Here is an 18,396-nt window from a genome sequence, read left to right on the forward strand (position 1 = left end):
GCACCATTAATTCCCAGTCATTATTGTTTGGCCAACGGAATTCGGTAAACGTTTCCACCAAAATTTGGCATGCTTCATCCTGAATTAGTGGCATTTTGCCGCGAAAGCTATTACCGCGAATCAAGGTTTCTGGGCACCTTTCAATTGAGATGCAACTGTGGGAAATTGTAAGATACTGTTATGCACACGTTGATGGGAATGCCCTAAGCTTCTGAAACGTAGCGAAAATTTGCTTTTAAATCTGCTCTGTGCTTGCAGCTAGTGGCTATATCTTAGACAGAAAACCAATGGGCTGTATTTTTGAAAATAATTATGAGGAAACTGAAATATTGCAGCGCAGTGCGTTGCCAGATTTTCTTCTGTATTGCAGAAGTGTTTTCGTGGGACTTAAGGCCAGGCTCTCGCGTAGCTAGCGACTGCTATGATTCTTTACAACCGAGCAGCAGCCAAAGTCACGTAGGTTTTGGAAGAAAAAGGAGAAAGTATGAACGTTGCAGAAAAGACTGATAAAATATGTATCAAGATTAATTTCGTTTCGAAGTTTACAACTACGCAATAAATTTCCGCCATGTAGCGATAAAGTTATTTCCTGACTCTAACTTCTTAAATGAAGAACTGAGGGAAATATTAGTAGGCTTACGTCGACAATGTACCGAATTTTGATCACACAGAGACCATTCTCGAAAACGGAGGTTTTTGTCAACTAGAGAAGGCCAAAAAATTGACAGTGATTTAGCCATGGTCAAACCGAGCTAGAGGAGTGACCTGTAGGTTTTGCCTGATTTTGTGTGGTTTAGCATTTATTTTTTATTCTACTCGTCGATACCTTACCTCGTCGAGGGGTCATAATGTAAAGTTCAATTTTTAATCCAAAATGATTAACTAACAGCAATGAATTAGGAGCTGCAATTAGCACTTTGCAATCGTACCCGGTGTAAACTATCTGTAACAGCGTCTAACTTCATGATGCGGTATAAGGTAATTAACGACAATTAATAAGGACTTACAGTTAGGTCAGTGCAACTATATTAGACATCCAACGATGAACAGTCAGTCTTGCAGCTGGTATAAAAATGTATCGTTTGCATGCCATATTTCTAGCGCTTTACGTCCTTGGGCACGCCCCCGCCCGGCAATGTTGAACTTGTATAGCACAGAATAAATAGCAATGGCTTTGAGTATGGCGGGTTAACTGTAATATCACTGTTGGAGCTAATTCTAGTAATCATGATATAAAAAGCCATGTCTACATAAAACCGAAGTTCTGTTTTTACTGTTGATAGAGTGAGCAACAATAGCATTTTTCATTTATTAATTGAGCAGTAGGCACTGAGCCTACCTTTGTTTGAAGATAGGCTTACAGAAGGTGAAATAGGAATGAGTAGCGAAAAACCTTTGAGGGCACTGCAGAACCTGCAATGGAGAAATGCGAAAGCCGGAGCTTTGCTGTTGCGACACTATAGATGCGTCATTCTTATGTTTCTTTTGTTTACTTTTGCTATTTTCATTTTCCTTACTGTACCTTTTATTTTTGGGGCGTTATTACTATTTATTTTTACATTTTTTTTTCTCAAGGCCCTCCAGCGTCGTTACGCTAGACAGGCAGAATTACGGACACTTTCGCAAGAATCGGAGGAGAGTAAAAGGCGAAATATTAGTACGTGGATTGGAGGGGAGGCCTGATTTTTCCTGTCATTAAAGAAAAAAAAAAAGAAAAAAAAAAAAAACGCCGGCGCAGAGTAGCGATTAGCACGCTCGGCTGGGGCACGGATAGATCGTGGTTAGAATCCTCGCGTGGAAACCATTTTTTGTTTCTTATTAACGATTGGTAGCTCGTAAAAGGACACTCCGTGGTGACACGATCTGGTGACACGATCTTATGGTCTACAGGTCCTTTAGGTCCTGTGCGCGCTAGTGATGAGGCAAGAAATGCTCTCGCATTAATATTGGTTGTTCTGGGACATTAGAGGTAGTATCAGACGGCCACGCACTGGTAATTTTGTGAACCGAACGTGCGAACACGAATGTACTGCCGTTGAGCACCGAAACTGGCTGAATCGAAGCGGTCCGATCATGGAGCGCCACAACAATTTGTTGTGGAAAATCTCCTCACCCCACAAGCAGTCACGTCAGTGGCTACGTGCATGAAACCAGCAAAATGGGATGGTAGAGTTTAAAAGTTAAAAAAAAAGCAACTGTTTGATCTGTGTATGAAAACCGAATAACTTAAAAGTCAGCAAATATACTTCTAGAAGCTGAAACAACACTTTCAGAGAGACAAATCTGAACACATTGCGCTTACATTGCCCTCAGGTCTGTGAAGACAACTTGTCCTTCAAGGTTTTCTGCACAAAATCAAGAAAACATCCCAATATCTGCAGTCCGTACTGTAGTTCTGGTGTCATGTGAACAGTTGTATTTCGCTTTTGCATCAATGCCGGAGCTTATGCGGTTAATGTGCTGAATGGTTGAAAACTCGGGTGTTTACGGGTGTTTGCTCCTAGATGGACACCCACTGACAGAAATCAAGATTGTAGGTCACTGGCCGCGGCGATCTTCGGCGTTGAAGGCCTCCCAGGCACTGTTCCGCTTCATGAAAAGCACGGACCTGATCGATAGGCTCTGGTTTTGCTGTTATGTTACGTTATATGACTTTGATGTTTTGTGATGTGACGTGATGTGTTGTGACGTGATATAGCTTTGATGTGACTATACTGACTTCACCCATCCATCTCTTACCCTCCACTTTTATATCCACTCACCGCCTTCCCCCAGTGCAGGGTAGCAAACCGGTTTATTTTACCGGTTAACCTCCCTGCTTTTCCTCCTCCTCATCTTCCTCCTCCTCCTCCTAGCACCTGCGACAAGGACGCGGTTGTTAGCGGCTACGAGTACTGCTGAGCGCGAGGCCGCATTAAATGTATGCTGGCTGCGGCTGCTGCATTTTAATGGGGCGACAGCGCAAGCATAATAGTGAGCGGTGAAATTTAAGTGCAGGCTTAAGGACATATTAGTCGTCAGCATAATAACAGGCTTCTTTTGCTGTTTTAGTTTCATCAAGAAAATACAGACATTACAACAGAAATCCGTCGCCTTCGAGGACTCCGCGCGCTCAAGGCCTGCTTTTCGCAAGACAATTTTTCATTACCTGAGCCTCTCAGGGAAGTTTCGGGCCTGGTCGATTTAAAGTCAAGGTGCATGTCGTGCAGATTACACAACTAAATAATTCTTGATGTTACTGTAGTTAAGGCGCGATAGATGGCGACCGCTTGGAAAACAGGCTTTGCGCGTGGCCGTGAGTCCCCCTTGTGTCAGAGCTGCATGTTTCTTTTATCTAGAAAGCAAGTACACACGAATAATAAACTACAGACATTGCAAGGTGCCTTTTTCACGTGAGTGTACTTTGTCGGGGAACGTGTGCCTATCGTCGTTCTCCAATCAGGGGGGGGGGGGGGGGGGGGTTCGTGATAAGCATCTTGTGGTTTTGTTACCATGCCGAAAACTGAAGCCAAAACATTTAAGGAAGCTAAAAATAGAGACAGATCATATTATCCTTTCGTTTACTGTAGCCGCGAGCCGGAGCACTGAACATCAGTGAAGCAGTGCTAATTAGTTTTCGGCACACATACTGCAGGTTTCTTATCTTTCTCCGCGTCACAGCGAAAGAATTGGAGCCACTGCTGGCGCACGAACTTCTTTTTAACCAGCCCTCGACTATCTTTCCTTAAAGATGACTGCCGCGCATTGAAACCAATAATTCCGAGGGATCCCAATGCTCCACGGTGTTTGTTTATACGGCGCCCCGCGAGCCTAGAAAGAAATTAAGAACAATGATCACATCAGCGCCAAATATTCAATTCAGTACCAGATGGATAGAGACGCATGGTCTTGTTTATGATTTCGCCTGCCATTATAAAATCGAATACGAGCCATTTAGCCACAACGAGTAAATGCGTATGCAAAGTGGCAGCCCAAACGAAACGCACAGCCACCGAAAAGCAGTGCGAAAATCTTGGGGTTATTGATCTGGACTGCACTTGCACTCTCAGGACAGAAAGTGCAGTCCCTGAAGGACTGCCTTCCGCTTTACTCTGGCACCTACAAAGGGCACTCATGAATCTCAAACGCTCTTCACCTGGCACTCACTCGTGGACTGAAACGTGCCCCAAGGACAAGCCGGCTCCGCTCAATTAAAAGACACTAAAAGGAAGCATAAAACTTCGAAATGTGAATACATTGTGCCTCGCAGATGCTCCGCCTGGATGGTGCAGTGGTCAGACGCCCGACTACTGTGCCGGGGCACCGGGTTCGATCCCGACCGCGGCGGCTGCGTTTTGATGGAGGCGAAACGAAGATGTGTCCGTGTGCTGTGCGATGTCAGCGCATGGTAAAGATCCCCGAGTAGACGAAATTACTCCATACCCCTCCACTACTGCTCCTCTTTCTTTCTATTAAAGTTCACTCCCACCTTTCTCCCTTTCTTTATAACCTGGTTCAGGTGTCCACAGAAACAAGTGTGACAGATACTGCGCCTTTCCCTTCCTGGGAACTAATTAAAAAAATTAAAAATTGTGCCAGTATGCCTGACGCACTCGAGAGCGTTGGAAATCGCAATATGCGCGGAGAGAGACGCAAGGCAGGCATTTGGGGCTCAAACATTCCGACACGCATCTTGTATCTTAATATTCTTTCACGCATCATTAGCCGTAGTTATTATGACTCCGTTTTTTTTTTTTTTTTTTTTTTTTTTTTTTTTTTTTTTTGCGAAGTTTATTGCCTCAGGGCATAAAAGGAATGCTATGATGGATGAAGGGTGTGGTCAAATAAATGGAAAAAGGTTGGCTGATGCAATGAAATCGAGGAGTGAACGATGATGCGGTCCCAGCGTTCAAACAGCATATGACTGCGGATTATGGGGGGAGAGGCCAGCTACCACCAGGGGCCGGATCCGAGTCGGCTTCAACGCTGGACATGTCAGCTTCTATATTTTAGACTTGCAGACGGGGCACCCAGGGTGTGGATATAAATACCGAAATTGTGGCCATTTTTGAATCACTGCTGGTGTTAGGGCCACCCCAACTCTAATCCTCCAAAGCGCCACCTCCTCTGCACGCGTTAGACCGCGGGGGAGGCTTACCGTACACGGAGGTATAAGAGCACGTGTGCGGCGCCGGAGGTGCTCCTTTCTTGTTAAAAGCAGGGTGGCATTGTACAATTTTATGAGGTTTGGCGATGTCGAGGTTGAGTTTAAAAGGCGGGTCGCAGCATCCACTTGGCTTTGAGCACTTAAAAGGTCACGCGGGGTCCATTCAATACGAATTGGATTTAGTATGCGAGCCGCTAGACTGTGTATGTTCTGGCAGATTTCCGGGCTACTACTAACGCGTCTAAGTAGCTTTGTCACCTGGAGGGCATCTGTACGTATGATAATACGGGCCGTGGGAAGCATGGGAATGGCGGTCACAGAGCGAAGCGCCTCTTGCACTGCAAGCAGTTCCGCACAAAAAGAAGATGGAGGTTCCGGTAATTGAAATGTTGACGTCTTGTTCAATGAAGATTTGCTAGGACAGTAAACTGCTGTTATCACTTCACAGGCTTTGATGCTTGCGTCGACATAAATTATAAGAGTCCGTTTTTGCTGTTATGTTACGTTATATGACTTTGATGTTTTGTGATGTGACGTGATGTGATGTGACGTGATATAGCTTTGATGTGTTTTTGTTCACATGGCTCTCCAGATTAAAATATATTGCGCACAGTTCTCGGGAAGAAGAACAGAACAGCACGAAACTGTACACGGCCGGTGGTGTTTCATAGATACTGGCAAAGTATTTTTTTTATTTTTGCACAGCGGAAAAGTGGTCATGTTATTGAAAAAAAAAAGCCAGTTAAATTGTCGAAACGCAAGTGTCCGAATCGCTCGTGAAAGTCGCTCGCGTCAAAGTCATTTTTTTTGGACATCGTTGCAAGGGAATGCCAATCCTGCATCCACACGAATACAAGTTGCCTTGTCGAAACGTTCTTGGGAACCGAGGGTCCCCCTCAACGCTTGTCTTTCATACTGTGTAGCCACTTTTTTACCCTTTCTTCTGCCCTAAAGCCGACATGACATCTGTCAACTATGGCGACGCTGTGGCGACAGCGACTAGCAGACCTACAACTAGGGAACATGCGCCAAAGCTCAATTGCTCGGTATAGTCGTGATACACCGGCAAAGCGGGTTTTGTCCTCGATGAATCAGTTTCCCTTGAAAATATGAACGTCATCGGGTTGGCACTCCTCTACAACTAAAACCGAGCGAGTGGAGCGATTTGGACTACACCAATTTCCGCACCGACTAATTAGTGTACCTTGCCTCTTTCAATCCGCTCATGTTGCTATTTTCAGCTACATACATTCCACAGTCAGCGAGTAGAGGGATTTATTGTGGACCTGCTCTCTCATAGAGTTCAGACAGTTCGTGCACTTAGCGTTCGGGTGCTTGAGTGGATAAGTCAAAAGCAGAATAGGAATACGTGTTCAGGTGCGGAAGCTGCATTTCTAAGTGCCGATACCAGGTTGTTTAAGGCCAGGAAGCAGTAAAAGTGAAATAAATTAAGTTACGGAGGAAAAAAAAAAAGCTGTGGTCTTTCTAATTCCTCTTTTTACACCAGCCCTCATCTCTCCGATGTTTCACAATGTGCGAAAGCAACTTCGACAGATCCCGAAGGTGAAAGCTGTTACGTACATACATATCCCGCTCGAGTTCAATTTTTACTGAGTGTGCTTGTCGTTTCAAAAACAACCTAATATAATTAGTGATCATACAGTGAGGTACAAGGAGGCCGGGTACGCCGTGTTTGCCTGTTCTTCGCGAGTTGGAGGTTTGTGCACTATATGCAGAATATTGAAGAATAATTCTTTCTGCCAAAGTTGCAAACGGAAGGAAATTTCACCACTGCTTGCACTCTGGCTGACGCAAATTCTGTGATCGCTCCTTGGTAGCCTTTTCGATTTGACGGAGGCTTATCCTTGGTTTCTCCATTTTTTTAAGGACATGCTAGTCTCAGTGGTTTTACTGTGCGTATCAGTGAACAGAAAATTACGAAAACTTTCTACCATGATATGAATTGGCGCTACGCCTGTAAACATGGATTGATGATTAAATTCAGTTATTTCCCAGTTTGTGTACCGAAGTAAATATTTAACCGGTACCCGTTATCTTGAGCGTGCTTATTAAGGTTATTAAATTTTCCTAAAAAAAGAAACTGTTTACTGTGTTGTAATTCACTGCGTTGAAACGTTGTTTCCATGGGACGCAGCATGCGTGTGTAAATATCCGAGAGGTCGCCTCTTGGGACGTACTAGCTCATCAGCATATCAAGTTCTCGAATCACGTTTCACACAAAAAAAAATTCTAAAAGTGCCGCACCGGTAATATGCGGCCATTGGAGCTCCGGTGCTCGCCCTTTTGTAGTAAAAGAAAATATTGAGAAAGCGCGAATCAATCGTGGCCGGGCACAGTTTCAGGAATCACAAGGGTCGGCGCAAAGTTTACTTAATTTTTAAGTGGTTGGCTGGCTTATTCCTTCTCTGCTTTCGGTAACAATGGCATACTTGCTATCGCGTCATGCTAGCCGATCAATCTAGTTTGACTTAACATTCCGCTTCAATGTCCCTTTAATACTCTTCTCGCAACCTGTCAAAAAGGTCCGGTTTGGCGTTTATAGGTTTAACGTGCCACACCGACTCAGGCCGTGGGGCACGCCGTAATAAAGGGCTTCCGATAGTTTCGACCTCCTGGAGTTCTCTAAGGTGCCCTCTCATTGCACATTACAAAGGTGCCTTGCGTTTCTTCTCAATCGAAACACGGCCACCGCCTGGCTCAGTGGCCGAGTACTCTAACCACTGATCCGCCGGAAATACGTCCCGTGATGAAACCTAGTCGGTTAAGGAAGATCCTGCTGCTCACCCCCTTTATAAGCCCCGTGTAAAGTATTCCACCATTCGTTTCCGCCGCACCCCCGCATCTAGCTACGTCTCCTCACCGCCAACCATACATTTTCATACATACACACATTCATACATATATTCATTCATTTTGTTCCTTTTACGCAACAGGTGAAGTCGCTGGCTCGTGCTGTCACTCGAATTGATGAATCCCGCCAATAGACAGTTTTAGTTTCACGTGCGTACAGAGTTACGTACGCAAACGTGAGAAGTCTACGTGCGCTGCGCGAATTTCGCCAGGACTACTTTTAGTTTCACGTACGTGGTGCATGGCGGAAATAGCCGCGCCATCTAGTACAGATGAACCAAACTAATTTTGTTCAGTCGAGCTGCCTTGAGCCGAGCCATGCTGCGGCCGTAGCCAAGAGTCGGTCGAATTGGAAATTGCTGTTCTCAACGTCGTTGCTCTACAGTGAACAATTAGCAAGACGCATACCTATATGCGTCCACCGAACAGCGTGTCGCATGCAGTCTTCGAATGGATTGCATTCTCTCACGTCGCGAAGCATATCCAGATCGTCGCTTTTGGAAAAGCGAATTCGCTGGGCAACAGAACTCATGCTTACAACTTCACGACCTTACCCCTACAACGGATTGGCTCTGGTTGGCTGCCGGCTTGCATCTGGCACTCTAGCCACTTCTCGCTCAAATTTGGTCTGGCGTGACCTCGCGAGATCGTTGCTATGACGACGACAAACGCTTCTGCGTCAGGCTTAACAGCTGAAAAATCGTCCTTCTATCTAAAAACAAAAGGCTATTTGTCACTTGAATCTTTACGCGAGGGTAAGATTGGGTAAGCTTAAAGCGAATACAACAGTTTAGAACACGATATCGCGCCGAGGAATTAGCGGCGAAGCTGTTATTGGTGTGAAGCGGGCGGGCAGGGCGTCGCCCATGTTGTCAACTCTACGTACGCCAGCAACGTGAAGACGCCAACGTGAAAATCCGAATCTCACGTACGTCCGTAAAACTCCCGCAGACTCTTCACGTTCTGCGCATGCGCACTGGTCATACGTAGGCGCTTCACGTACGTAAAGCTCCCACGTACGTGAAACTAAAACTGTCTAATATCTTGCCCTTAGCGCTGCGTTGAACAGATATCATTGCGCGATGTAGCGTGAGACTTGCTATCAGTCATTAAAGCTTACGCTCTTTTTTCTCGCATCGGCAAAGGTTAAGCGTTTGTGACGTAAACGTATGAATAATTCGTGTCTCGATTTGCTTGTGACCATGGTGCATTACGGGGACTTATTTCTTGCGATAGTCCTTCATGACAAAATATGCTTCAGCTCGCGCAGCCATTACCCTACCAGACATCAAGGACGACGACGATGATTATGGTTTTCGCGTTTTTCCTTTGGGCTATCTCGACAAAGGTACAGCGCCTGTGTTTCGCATACCATCTACCACTGTTCTCTGACTTGCAGTGTCGTCGTACTATCATGTAGCAACGGCACCAATTAAGTCCTACTGCGCGACGCCATGTGCACTGTTTATGCCCTAAGGGCCCATCGTTGCCTCAATGGTCAAGTTGCTGAAGGGATGAGCAACGACGCACTATGGATTGCGATGGTTTAAAGCCCTCCTGAGCACTGGAAAAGTTGTTTTCCGCTGCACACCATTAGGATTGAAATTTTGCTTTTGGCGTCGTCTTTTTTTAGCCTTACAAATTGTATGACAATTTCGCTCATGACATTGATAAAATCAGAGTAGTAAGAAAGCATCTCGTAATTAATGAAAACCAATGAGCAACGCGTGGTTGGAAACACAACGTCGTTTGAATAGCTGTCTGAATCATTTCACGATCTGCTTTGCCGTGCTCATGAGAGGCATGCGCGTACGCTCCTTAAGTTCTCAATTTTCTGCAGTCGATAAAATACTATAATTCTCCTGCTGCAGCCGTACCAGGTACCGTTCACAAGCTAATTGGACATTTACTAGCGTAAAGCGTAGCTCGCACAGCGTACATGCCTGTCGTCAATCTGTCTCAGCGCAGTTGCCCAGCAACGCTGTGGCAGCTGGGTTCCCTTATCTATGTAGACTCGAGTTTGCACGGCCTCCGCTCGTGCCTGTTCTTTTCGCCTCTGTTCGTCCGTTTCTTTCGAGCTCGCTTCGCTTGGTGCAATTTCTCCCCAGGAGCGGTTCCTGACCTTTGCTCAGACCGAGGCAAAATACATAGTCAGTGACAGCAGAAGCGCCATCAGGAGCTGCACCGCTGGAGTAATAGCAAAAATTGCGGGTAGAATCCTCGATCAAAAGCAAATAGAAAGAGACGTCACTCTTGTTTGGACGCCAGCCCACGCAGGCGTGCCCGGAAACGAGGCGGCACACAAACTAGCCCGAGATCTCACACACCGGGCTGGAGGAGTGCCACCGGAGTAAGGCAAACAAGAGGACCTGATTAACTATAGCGAAATAACAATGCACTACAGACTGAGCAGGAGGGTCCTACCACCACCAGACTCCACGTTAGGCAAAAAGGAAGCAGCAGCATGGAGAAAGCTACAGACAAATACATACCCGAACCCAGTTCTTGTCAACCATATATGGCCAGAAATACGATCAGGCCTATGTTCACTATGTAAGGAAAGGGGATCTCTAGATCACATAATATGGGAATGTGCAAAGTCACCAGGCAGGGCTAAAATATAACTAAAGACGCCTGAGAGACCCTTCTGCGAAGCTCAGACCCAAGAGCCCAAAGAGAAATTGTTCGACTGGCCGAAGATGCCGCCGGAGTCCAAGAACTACCGGCCTGCAACTAAGGCGACTGTTCCACCTTCCGGGTCTAACCCCCGAAGAGCGGGATAGTCACTCTGTTGGACGAATGAAAGTTCTCTCTCTCTCTCTCCTGACCTTTCAAGATGGAAGAGAAGCTTGTTTCCTCTTTTTTTTTTTTTTTTTTTTGAGAAGCGGCCCCTCACTCGCATGGCGCGCGTGCTGCTTCTCTTGTTACTCTATCCATTCGCTTCTTAACGATCATTTGCGTCATCGCTGAGTATGCGCATGCGATCTGCATTTATTTGGAGTCGCATTGCTGCACGCACCTACCATCGCACCTACGCTCGCAAGTGCGCAAAATATATTGGAAAAGTTAACTAGCGTCAAGGAAATAGCCAAGCGAGCGTTGTCTTCTCATGCCGAATTCGTCTGATACCTTTTGGAATGTATTAAGTGACTGCACGTGGGTCCAGCGCAGGAAAAGTCTATTAATTCTGGAACGGCGATGGCTGCGATAGCAGCACGTGACTAGGCCGCGAGAAGACACTGTAGTCTTTTATCTTCGAAAGCTGGCTGGCTGCCTTCATTTGGTGTGCATAAAAAAAAAATAGCTGGAATCGAGAGTTTGACGACAATGCATCGGGCCAGGGTAATCGATTGAACTTAATAAATACTCTTGCCAACCAGCTAAGTCAAAGGAAGAACCACTCTCAGCACGAGGACCTTAACGTCATGCTCCTTGCTTAATAAATGAGCCGGTTCGAGTGTTTTCATTGCTTAAATACTAGCTTTCTTAATTCCTGAGACGGCGACAGCGAAAAGAAGAACGTAGATGCAGGGACGCCGGCAAAATGTTGTCCTTGTGCGCTTGCTTTTTAATTCCTCGCTCCCATGCTCCGCGTCTCTACGACTTCAGCTTTTAGACATATTGCTGGAAAGCGCCTTCACTGTTGCGAAGCGTTCCCAATCACCTACTCTGCGGCTTTGCGGGCAAAAAACACGTACTGTAAAGTTACAGCCTGCCGTGCAGGTCTGATTCTTATGAAACAGAGGAGGGCCTGGCAGGCCTTCACCACAGATGACCGCTGCTGCCACCGTCCGAGGATCTTTCAGAGCGTGAGCTCTGCTGCTAGCATTCTTTAAGGTCGCTTTATTCCGCAGTTTGACCTTGAGCAATACATTGCAGAGCAGCAGCGTGTACCACACGTGGACACCTGACCAGCGCCGTGGGAGGAAGGTGGGGGAAAGCGAAAATAGAGAGAGAGGTGCCGCAGTGGAGGGCTGCGGAGCAATTTCGACCACTTGTGAATCTCGAACGTGCACTGACATTGAGTAATAGATCGCATAGCGACAAGGCGTACCACATGACCTTGGTATATTGTAAATTTGTTTATAAGAAAGGAAAGACGCTGTATCTGTCACACTTCTCTGCGGAAACCTCAACGACGCCGTAAGAAAAGGGAGTAAGGGGGGGATGAAAGTGGAAAGATAAAAGGAGATACCTTAATGGAAGGCTGGAGAAGTTTCGATCAGCTGGGGATTTTTAACGTGCACTGACATTGCATAGCACATGGGCGCCTCTTCGTTTCCCCTGCATCAAAACACCGGGCCTCTTCACTACTGATGCACCGCCTCGAGATGCCATTGAGATAAGCAGGGGTAAATGTCATAAACGGATAGTTTTCAGTGAACTAACGCTCGATATTTCGCGCCGGATCGGCGTCGCGTCATGCTTTGTTTTTCTCCGTTAGAAAGCGGACTCCTTTTGCCCTTTTACTCCTTCTTCTCCTTTTGCATTACACCCTTTCATTCGTTTTTACTTTGCTGGTTAACCGCCTCACCTTCTTTTTGGACGTCGAATGTAAAATAAATTCACAATTTCGGGGGTGAGGGACATTAAATGATTTACTGCCCCAATACTACGGTACCCCTTTCTCTAATTCTTCTTTCACTGCCGTTTTTCCCCTTCCCTTCGGCGCGGGTCAGGTGCCCACTGACAAGTGGGATAGATACAGCGCCTTTCCTTTTCTTAAACAATTTACAATTTACAAGTTGGTTTATAGGAAAGAAAAGACGCTACATCTATTTGACGTCTACCGGGCTTAAAGGTCAAGGCCGGATAGACAGGCAGCCGATTTCTGAGTTTGTACCCTTAGCAGTAAGCTGAGACTCTAAAATAACACAAATCGACTGGGCAGAAGTCAGTGAGCATTGGCTACCAGATGGGAAGAAGCGCAACCAGATGGGCAAATAACATTCCTCTTCCGTAATTGTGGGTAATGTGCCTAATACGCATCACGCTGTGTGCGAAAATAGGAAAATTCCGGCATTAGTTGACTGTGGGCATCAACGGAACTTAAGGCCTGGCACTAAGAACGGGATATCTGCTATTTCACAGAGGCTAAGCACGTCTACGAACAGGAAAAGGGACCGACTCAGAAGCAGCGACGCACTGATCAATATACTGCTTGTGAAGGTGACAGCGCATCTAAATTCGAGCACCGTCCTATTCTTACAATTCCTCTGCGGCATAATCACCGTCGCATGCACGATAAGCTAGACGGCCAGCATCTCTTCACTGTCAGTAATGCAGTGCCCTGTGAGAAAGAGATCTGCTAGATGACAAATGCCTACAAATGCCTATCGAAATAAAATTATACACAAGCGGTGGTAATTGCATGGCACACCGTGAACCTGCTGGTGCTGCCTCTCAGTAAGATGCTGAGCGCAGCATGAGACAAGGATCTTGCCAGCGTTTAACTGCTAGAGCCCGTGCTCTAGCGCACTATCAATGAATATTACTTTGTTGCTTTAGAAGGAGCGCTGCCCAGTTTACTTATGACACGGCCTGCTCTTGCTAAGGGGCAGAAAAATAGAGCAGAGACTTTTTCATCATATCTGTGCACATAGAAATGTACAAAACACAGGGGCATAAAGATATTATTAAAAAAAAAAAAAAAACAATACGCCAGGTATGCAGTCCTCATGACAGGCAGTCGCGTGCACACACAGCTGCGTGCGTTGCGGCCGAACATCTCTTTCGATGATACCGCGGGCATCGGGGCCCATTCCTGAGCGCTTCTTTACCAGTTCATTTTTTTTTTACGGGGGAGGAGGGTCGGGGTGGGGGGGGGGGGATGCGTATCCGGCATAACTGTGAAAGAACGTCCGCAAGATAGGAAATATCTTTCTTTGCGACTACCGGAATGAATGCGCGTTTCACCTCTGGCTCTCATTACGGAACTTAAGCAGTTGCTTTATCCGCGTGCATTTAAAAGCACAACGGTAACTACAACAACGTCACCGATAATCTTGTTGAGATAAGCACTAGCAAACGAAACGCCCTAGGCTGTAGATTTCACCACCATCGGTCACAATTCTTAAAATTCTTCCATCCATTATCTGCATGAAAACAATTTTGTAGCTACAGCCACAAGTAGTGTCGTAACCTTGCTTTTAGTGTAGTTGTATGAGGGACTCTTACAGACCTTACAGTTACGAGCGCAGCACAGAGCTCAAAGCAAATAAGTAGGGAAACTGGAGAAAGTGTGTGTGTGGCGAGCGGGGGGGGGGGGGGGGGGGGGAGGGGACTGCTTTTAGCTTTCAGCCTTCACGCAATGTTAATTACGGCGGACGCTGATGCCTTTGAGTTATCATTTAGAATAAAATAATTACCTAGCTTTTTACAAACTTCGTTGTGCCTGCAAACATAGTTCAGTCTTAGCGGCTACTTTTTTTGCCCAGCAGTATAATCTATAAAGTTCGATGGTAGCCCGCCTCTCTACGCCGGTCACAGTGGCCATGTGCTCGCTGAAAGCAGGCTCAGGCTGAAACAACATTTTTACTCACTTCAGCGCCCATACCATTGTGTTAGTCACACTGAAAAGAAGTTCAATGCAGGCAAAGACATTTCGTTTCATTGTTAAAGAGACAGCTGTGCCGTTGCCGAAGCATCGCTGTCCAACTTTCCGGTTATTTATTTATTTATTTTTTGGCGAGCATGAATATATATTACCGACTCTATATGTGAGCGACCGGTAGCACGTCCGTACCATTACGGGAACAGTCAATGTGCATTATGGAAACGACAATCAGTAGCGCAGCTTCTTTGGGCTTCGTATATGATGCGAAACTGCGAGCAACCCCGTGCAGCGATGATGCTCCATCAGGTTCTAAGGGCAATTAGTGCATCTAAGAGAAATACAAGGATTCCCTACATGTCTGTGACGAGTTGGCTTGAGAAGTGGAAAGCTACCGAGGTTATGGCGCAGCGGCAGCACTTGGACTCATTTCATAGGAAGGCTGGTTTACTCAAGCCTGCGGCGAGTCGCTGAAGCTTGCTTAGCAGGTTGGGGGCACGCTGGGTGTCTTCAAAGAAACCTGATCCTTAAAGACATCCACGGACTCATTCTTCACCTAGCACAAGGAGGCAATTGCGTCAACACCTTTCTTTCGGATGCAGGCACAAGGATGACAAGGATGCAAGGACTGACCCCCCCACCCCCCCCCCCCCCCCCCCACCCCACCCCCCCCTCCCCCGGTATTTCTATGGGATAATAACAACGCCTAACGCCTGAGAACATTTTTTTTAGTGGCTTCAAATATAAAAGAGCCTCACGCCTGTAAATGCACATCTTCACCTGGTACAGGGAGGCAATGAGCATTCAATAAGCTCATTGTGGCTCCCCTTCAGTTAGCATCATCGAATGTGCTCGCAATTCAGAAGTAGCTGAGATGCGCTAAGTTAAGAAGCACAGGGCTGCAGCACTGAAAGGCGATAGCGCAAATGATGCTCGCCAGTCATCGTGCTGCGCCGGTTCTCCATAATTTGCCCTCTTGACTTTCATAGCTGTAATCTCACTATCATCTTTCAGAGCTATACTAAAACGAGCCTAGTTCACACAGGCTGTGGAAGTTAATTTCGCAGCGTAGGTGGACATCTGTCACGCAGAAAAAAAGCATTCACTGTGCACTCTCGGGTTGCTACTCGCGCCACGAAGTTGTTTCTCACGTCGTAATAAAAGAACACTCCAAAACTCGCATCTACGAAACAGAACAAATAAAAAATTGACTGTACACAAAACCACCGTTAAAGATTGAGTCGCACGAAATACTCACTACTATAAAAAACAAACAAGCAAAACAATATAATGGCCGTAAGAAATGAACACCTCGAATGAAACTTGATCCAATCTATAGCGTATGTTATCTTGGCTCTATAGCTTCGTTTGCTTCATGGCCAAATAGTCGAGATTTTACAGTGCTCACAATGCAACGGTAATATCTCGATCATTTTGTCATGCTAGCCTTTGCACGAACGGCGTAAAATGCACAAAAGATCTGGTGCTAGCTGCCGCATGATTACCTGCGTATAGGAAGAGGCAATGGAACAACCAATCAATTATAGACTGCCAGAAGGGCACTACAACATTCCTCCCTGAAATAGATCCTTTTGAACCTCACTCCTGATGAAATGTATACGTGCTCCTATTTGGAGGAATGCTTCTACTACTGAAACAATCACAGAGCTACTTACGTCTTAGGGCCCATGGCTCTACCCTTCGGATTGCACCGACGAGTTTTAAGAGTCCAATGCTGCAAGTCGGCGAAACTTCAGCCGTCAAAAGCTTGCGGGTGAGATCCGGGGACACCTTGTCCATGGCGCTGGCAAAGAACTCTTGCAATTTCTTCACAATACTCTCTTCTGGTTGGGGCGTCGTTTCTCCGGAGTTGTCGCTCGCATTGTAGCACCATGACACGGGGGCGCACACAAGCAAGCAAAATAGCACTTTGACAGAGACCATTTTCTTCCAAAAAAAAAAAAAAAGTGAGTGGGCTCGGTTTTAATGTTTTAATTAGTCAGGGGGCGACCTTTAAATAATACCTAAATCTCCGCACTGCCAGCGCTTGGGCAGAAAAGGAGTCTATTCAATCGTGAGTAGACGATGTCCGCCACTGGGGATTAAGCACTCTGGCGTGTGCATGAGCAGGAGAAGCACGCAACCGTGGCATGCGATGCCGTCTCTTCGGAGTGCTTGCGGACGAGCATGCCCTAGTGATGCCCTCCCACCCTTCTCTCTTTTCCTTCTCCCGGCCTTCTCTCACTCGCATCCCAGAGCGGTCATCGTGCGACCGCGCTTCTCCGTTTGAAAGGGTCTTTCGTATACTCACCACAGAATGAAGATCGTTTTGGCGCGATTGCCTGCAAGCTGCCCCAGCGCCTTTGCCCGGGAAGTGACGCCAGCGCTCGTCATACGGTGCCCGAACAAACGTTTTTCCCGGTCGCGGACGCCGCAACAAACATTAGTGGAAAGAAAAAAGGGAAACACTCCCACCGTGATGCTTAAGAGGCAAGAACGCGTAGCAGAGAGGGAGGATCCGTATCAGAGAGAGGAAAGGGGAATGAAATAATCTGGAAAGGAGATTCGATACAGTCTCGGCGCTGGAAGCATTGCGAAATAAGCGCATGGATAATGAACTGGACAGCGCCCCAAGTATACATGTGGCGCGCGGGTTCTTCCCAGTTGAGTAGGACTTTTGCCAGCGCGCGTAGTCGCTCGTCCAAGTGCAAGAATTATAATTTCTCTGACCTTGTCTACGATGCGAGTCTCTAACGATTAAGGCCGGAGGGCAAAGCATTAGTGTTGCGTAGTTGCCCTGACGGCAGGTATGCCTTAATTGCGTTTATTCTTGGGACGAAACGATTTTTTGCGTTCCTTGCGAAAAAGAGAAATAAAAAGTGGCTAAAATTTAGACTATATTTTCGACTCGAAACCATTTGAAACTCTAAAACGTGAATTTAATAACGCAAGGCAGCAACAGAAAGAGTAACGTTGCATACTGCTTTAGTTTTCTTTTCTTTAGGCTAAGTGTTAGGGTGACATCATGCTCGAAACAGATTCATATAAAGCAAAACTGTCCTCGACCTGAGACGAAGATTTACGAAAAAATGAAGTCAGCGTTGACGCTGTGTCATGTCATAAATACTGACGAAAAGGAAGTGTCGGTAGGAATCGCTCGTTCGAAAGCACACAAGTATGCGTCTGATCGCATCTTCGATGAACGACACTGGTGCGTTATTTCATCTTGGGTAATTACAACGATGCCCATAGGGCTCCCCTATACCACTGCCACCAGTGTACCGCGCTGGTTACCGGTGACCCCGGTGAGATTAAATTTATCCAAGTCCCCATAAGTTAAATACGTCGTGCGAGCTGCGTGCTTATGCTCACTTTTATATAGCGTTCTATAGCGCTCAGTAAGACCTGTAATATACAACACGTGATTGGAGCTCACATGGAGAAAACAATGCGATTCCGTTCCTGTATTTAGAGAACACTCTTATTATCCCTGCAGTGTTCTTACGGGCATGTTGTTGTGCATGGCAGCGGCGTTGATTTTCCTCTCCAGCGCATGTCGGAGTAAGGACGTAGCCAGAGTGCTGCAAATTACACTTCGAGCGGCTGCATGTCGGCCCTGTAAACACTTGATCGAAAGGAAAACAAATAAACAAACGGCTTTCGCTACACTAGAAAAAATCGTCGATTTCGGCTTCAGTGGTGGTGCTTCAAAATTGTGACCGTCTTGAGCGGCATCAGAGCCCAGCTTTGGTGCGAAGAAAGTCACACCGTGAGCACACGCGGAAACGTGTTGAGAGGCAGGTACGGCTCTTGGCGGCACAAGTCA

At 46.5% G+C, this 18,396-nt stretch overlaps 1 protein-coding gene across 1 annotated transcript in view; it reads right to left on the reverse strand.

The window, feature by feature from the left end:
• The window catches only part of LOC146202808 (nose resistant to fluoxetine protein 6-like), a 60,055-nt gene extending 43,541 nt beyond the window's left edge, over nucleotides 1-16,514 (reverse strand). The window contains exon 1 of the mRNA XM_084602112.1: nucleotides 16,247-16,514. Coding sequence (XP_084458238.1) covers nucleotides 16,247-16,514 — 268 coding nt within the window. The remainder of the gene's footprint in view (nucleotides 1-16,246) is intronic.
• Between the last annotated feature and the right edge of the window lie 1,882 nt (nucleotides 16,515-18,396).

The sequence above is a fragment of the Amblyomma maculatum genome, chromosome 1 (genome assembly GCF_055883805.1).
Source record: "Amblyomma maculatum isolate TAMU_Amacu chromosome 1, ASM5588380v1, whole genome shotgun sequence".
In the NCBI taxonomy this organism is placed as follows: domain Eukaryota; kingdom Metazoa; phylum Arthropoda; class Arachnida; order Ixodida; family Ixodidae; genus Amblyomma; species Amblyomma maculatum.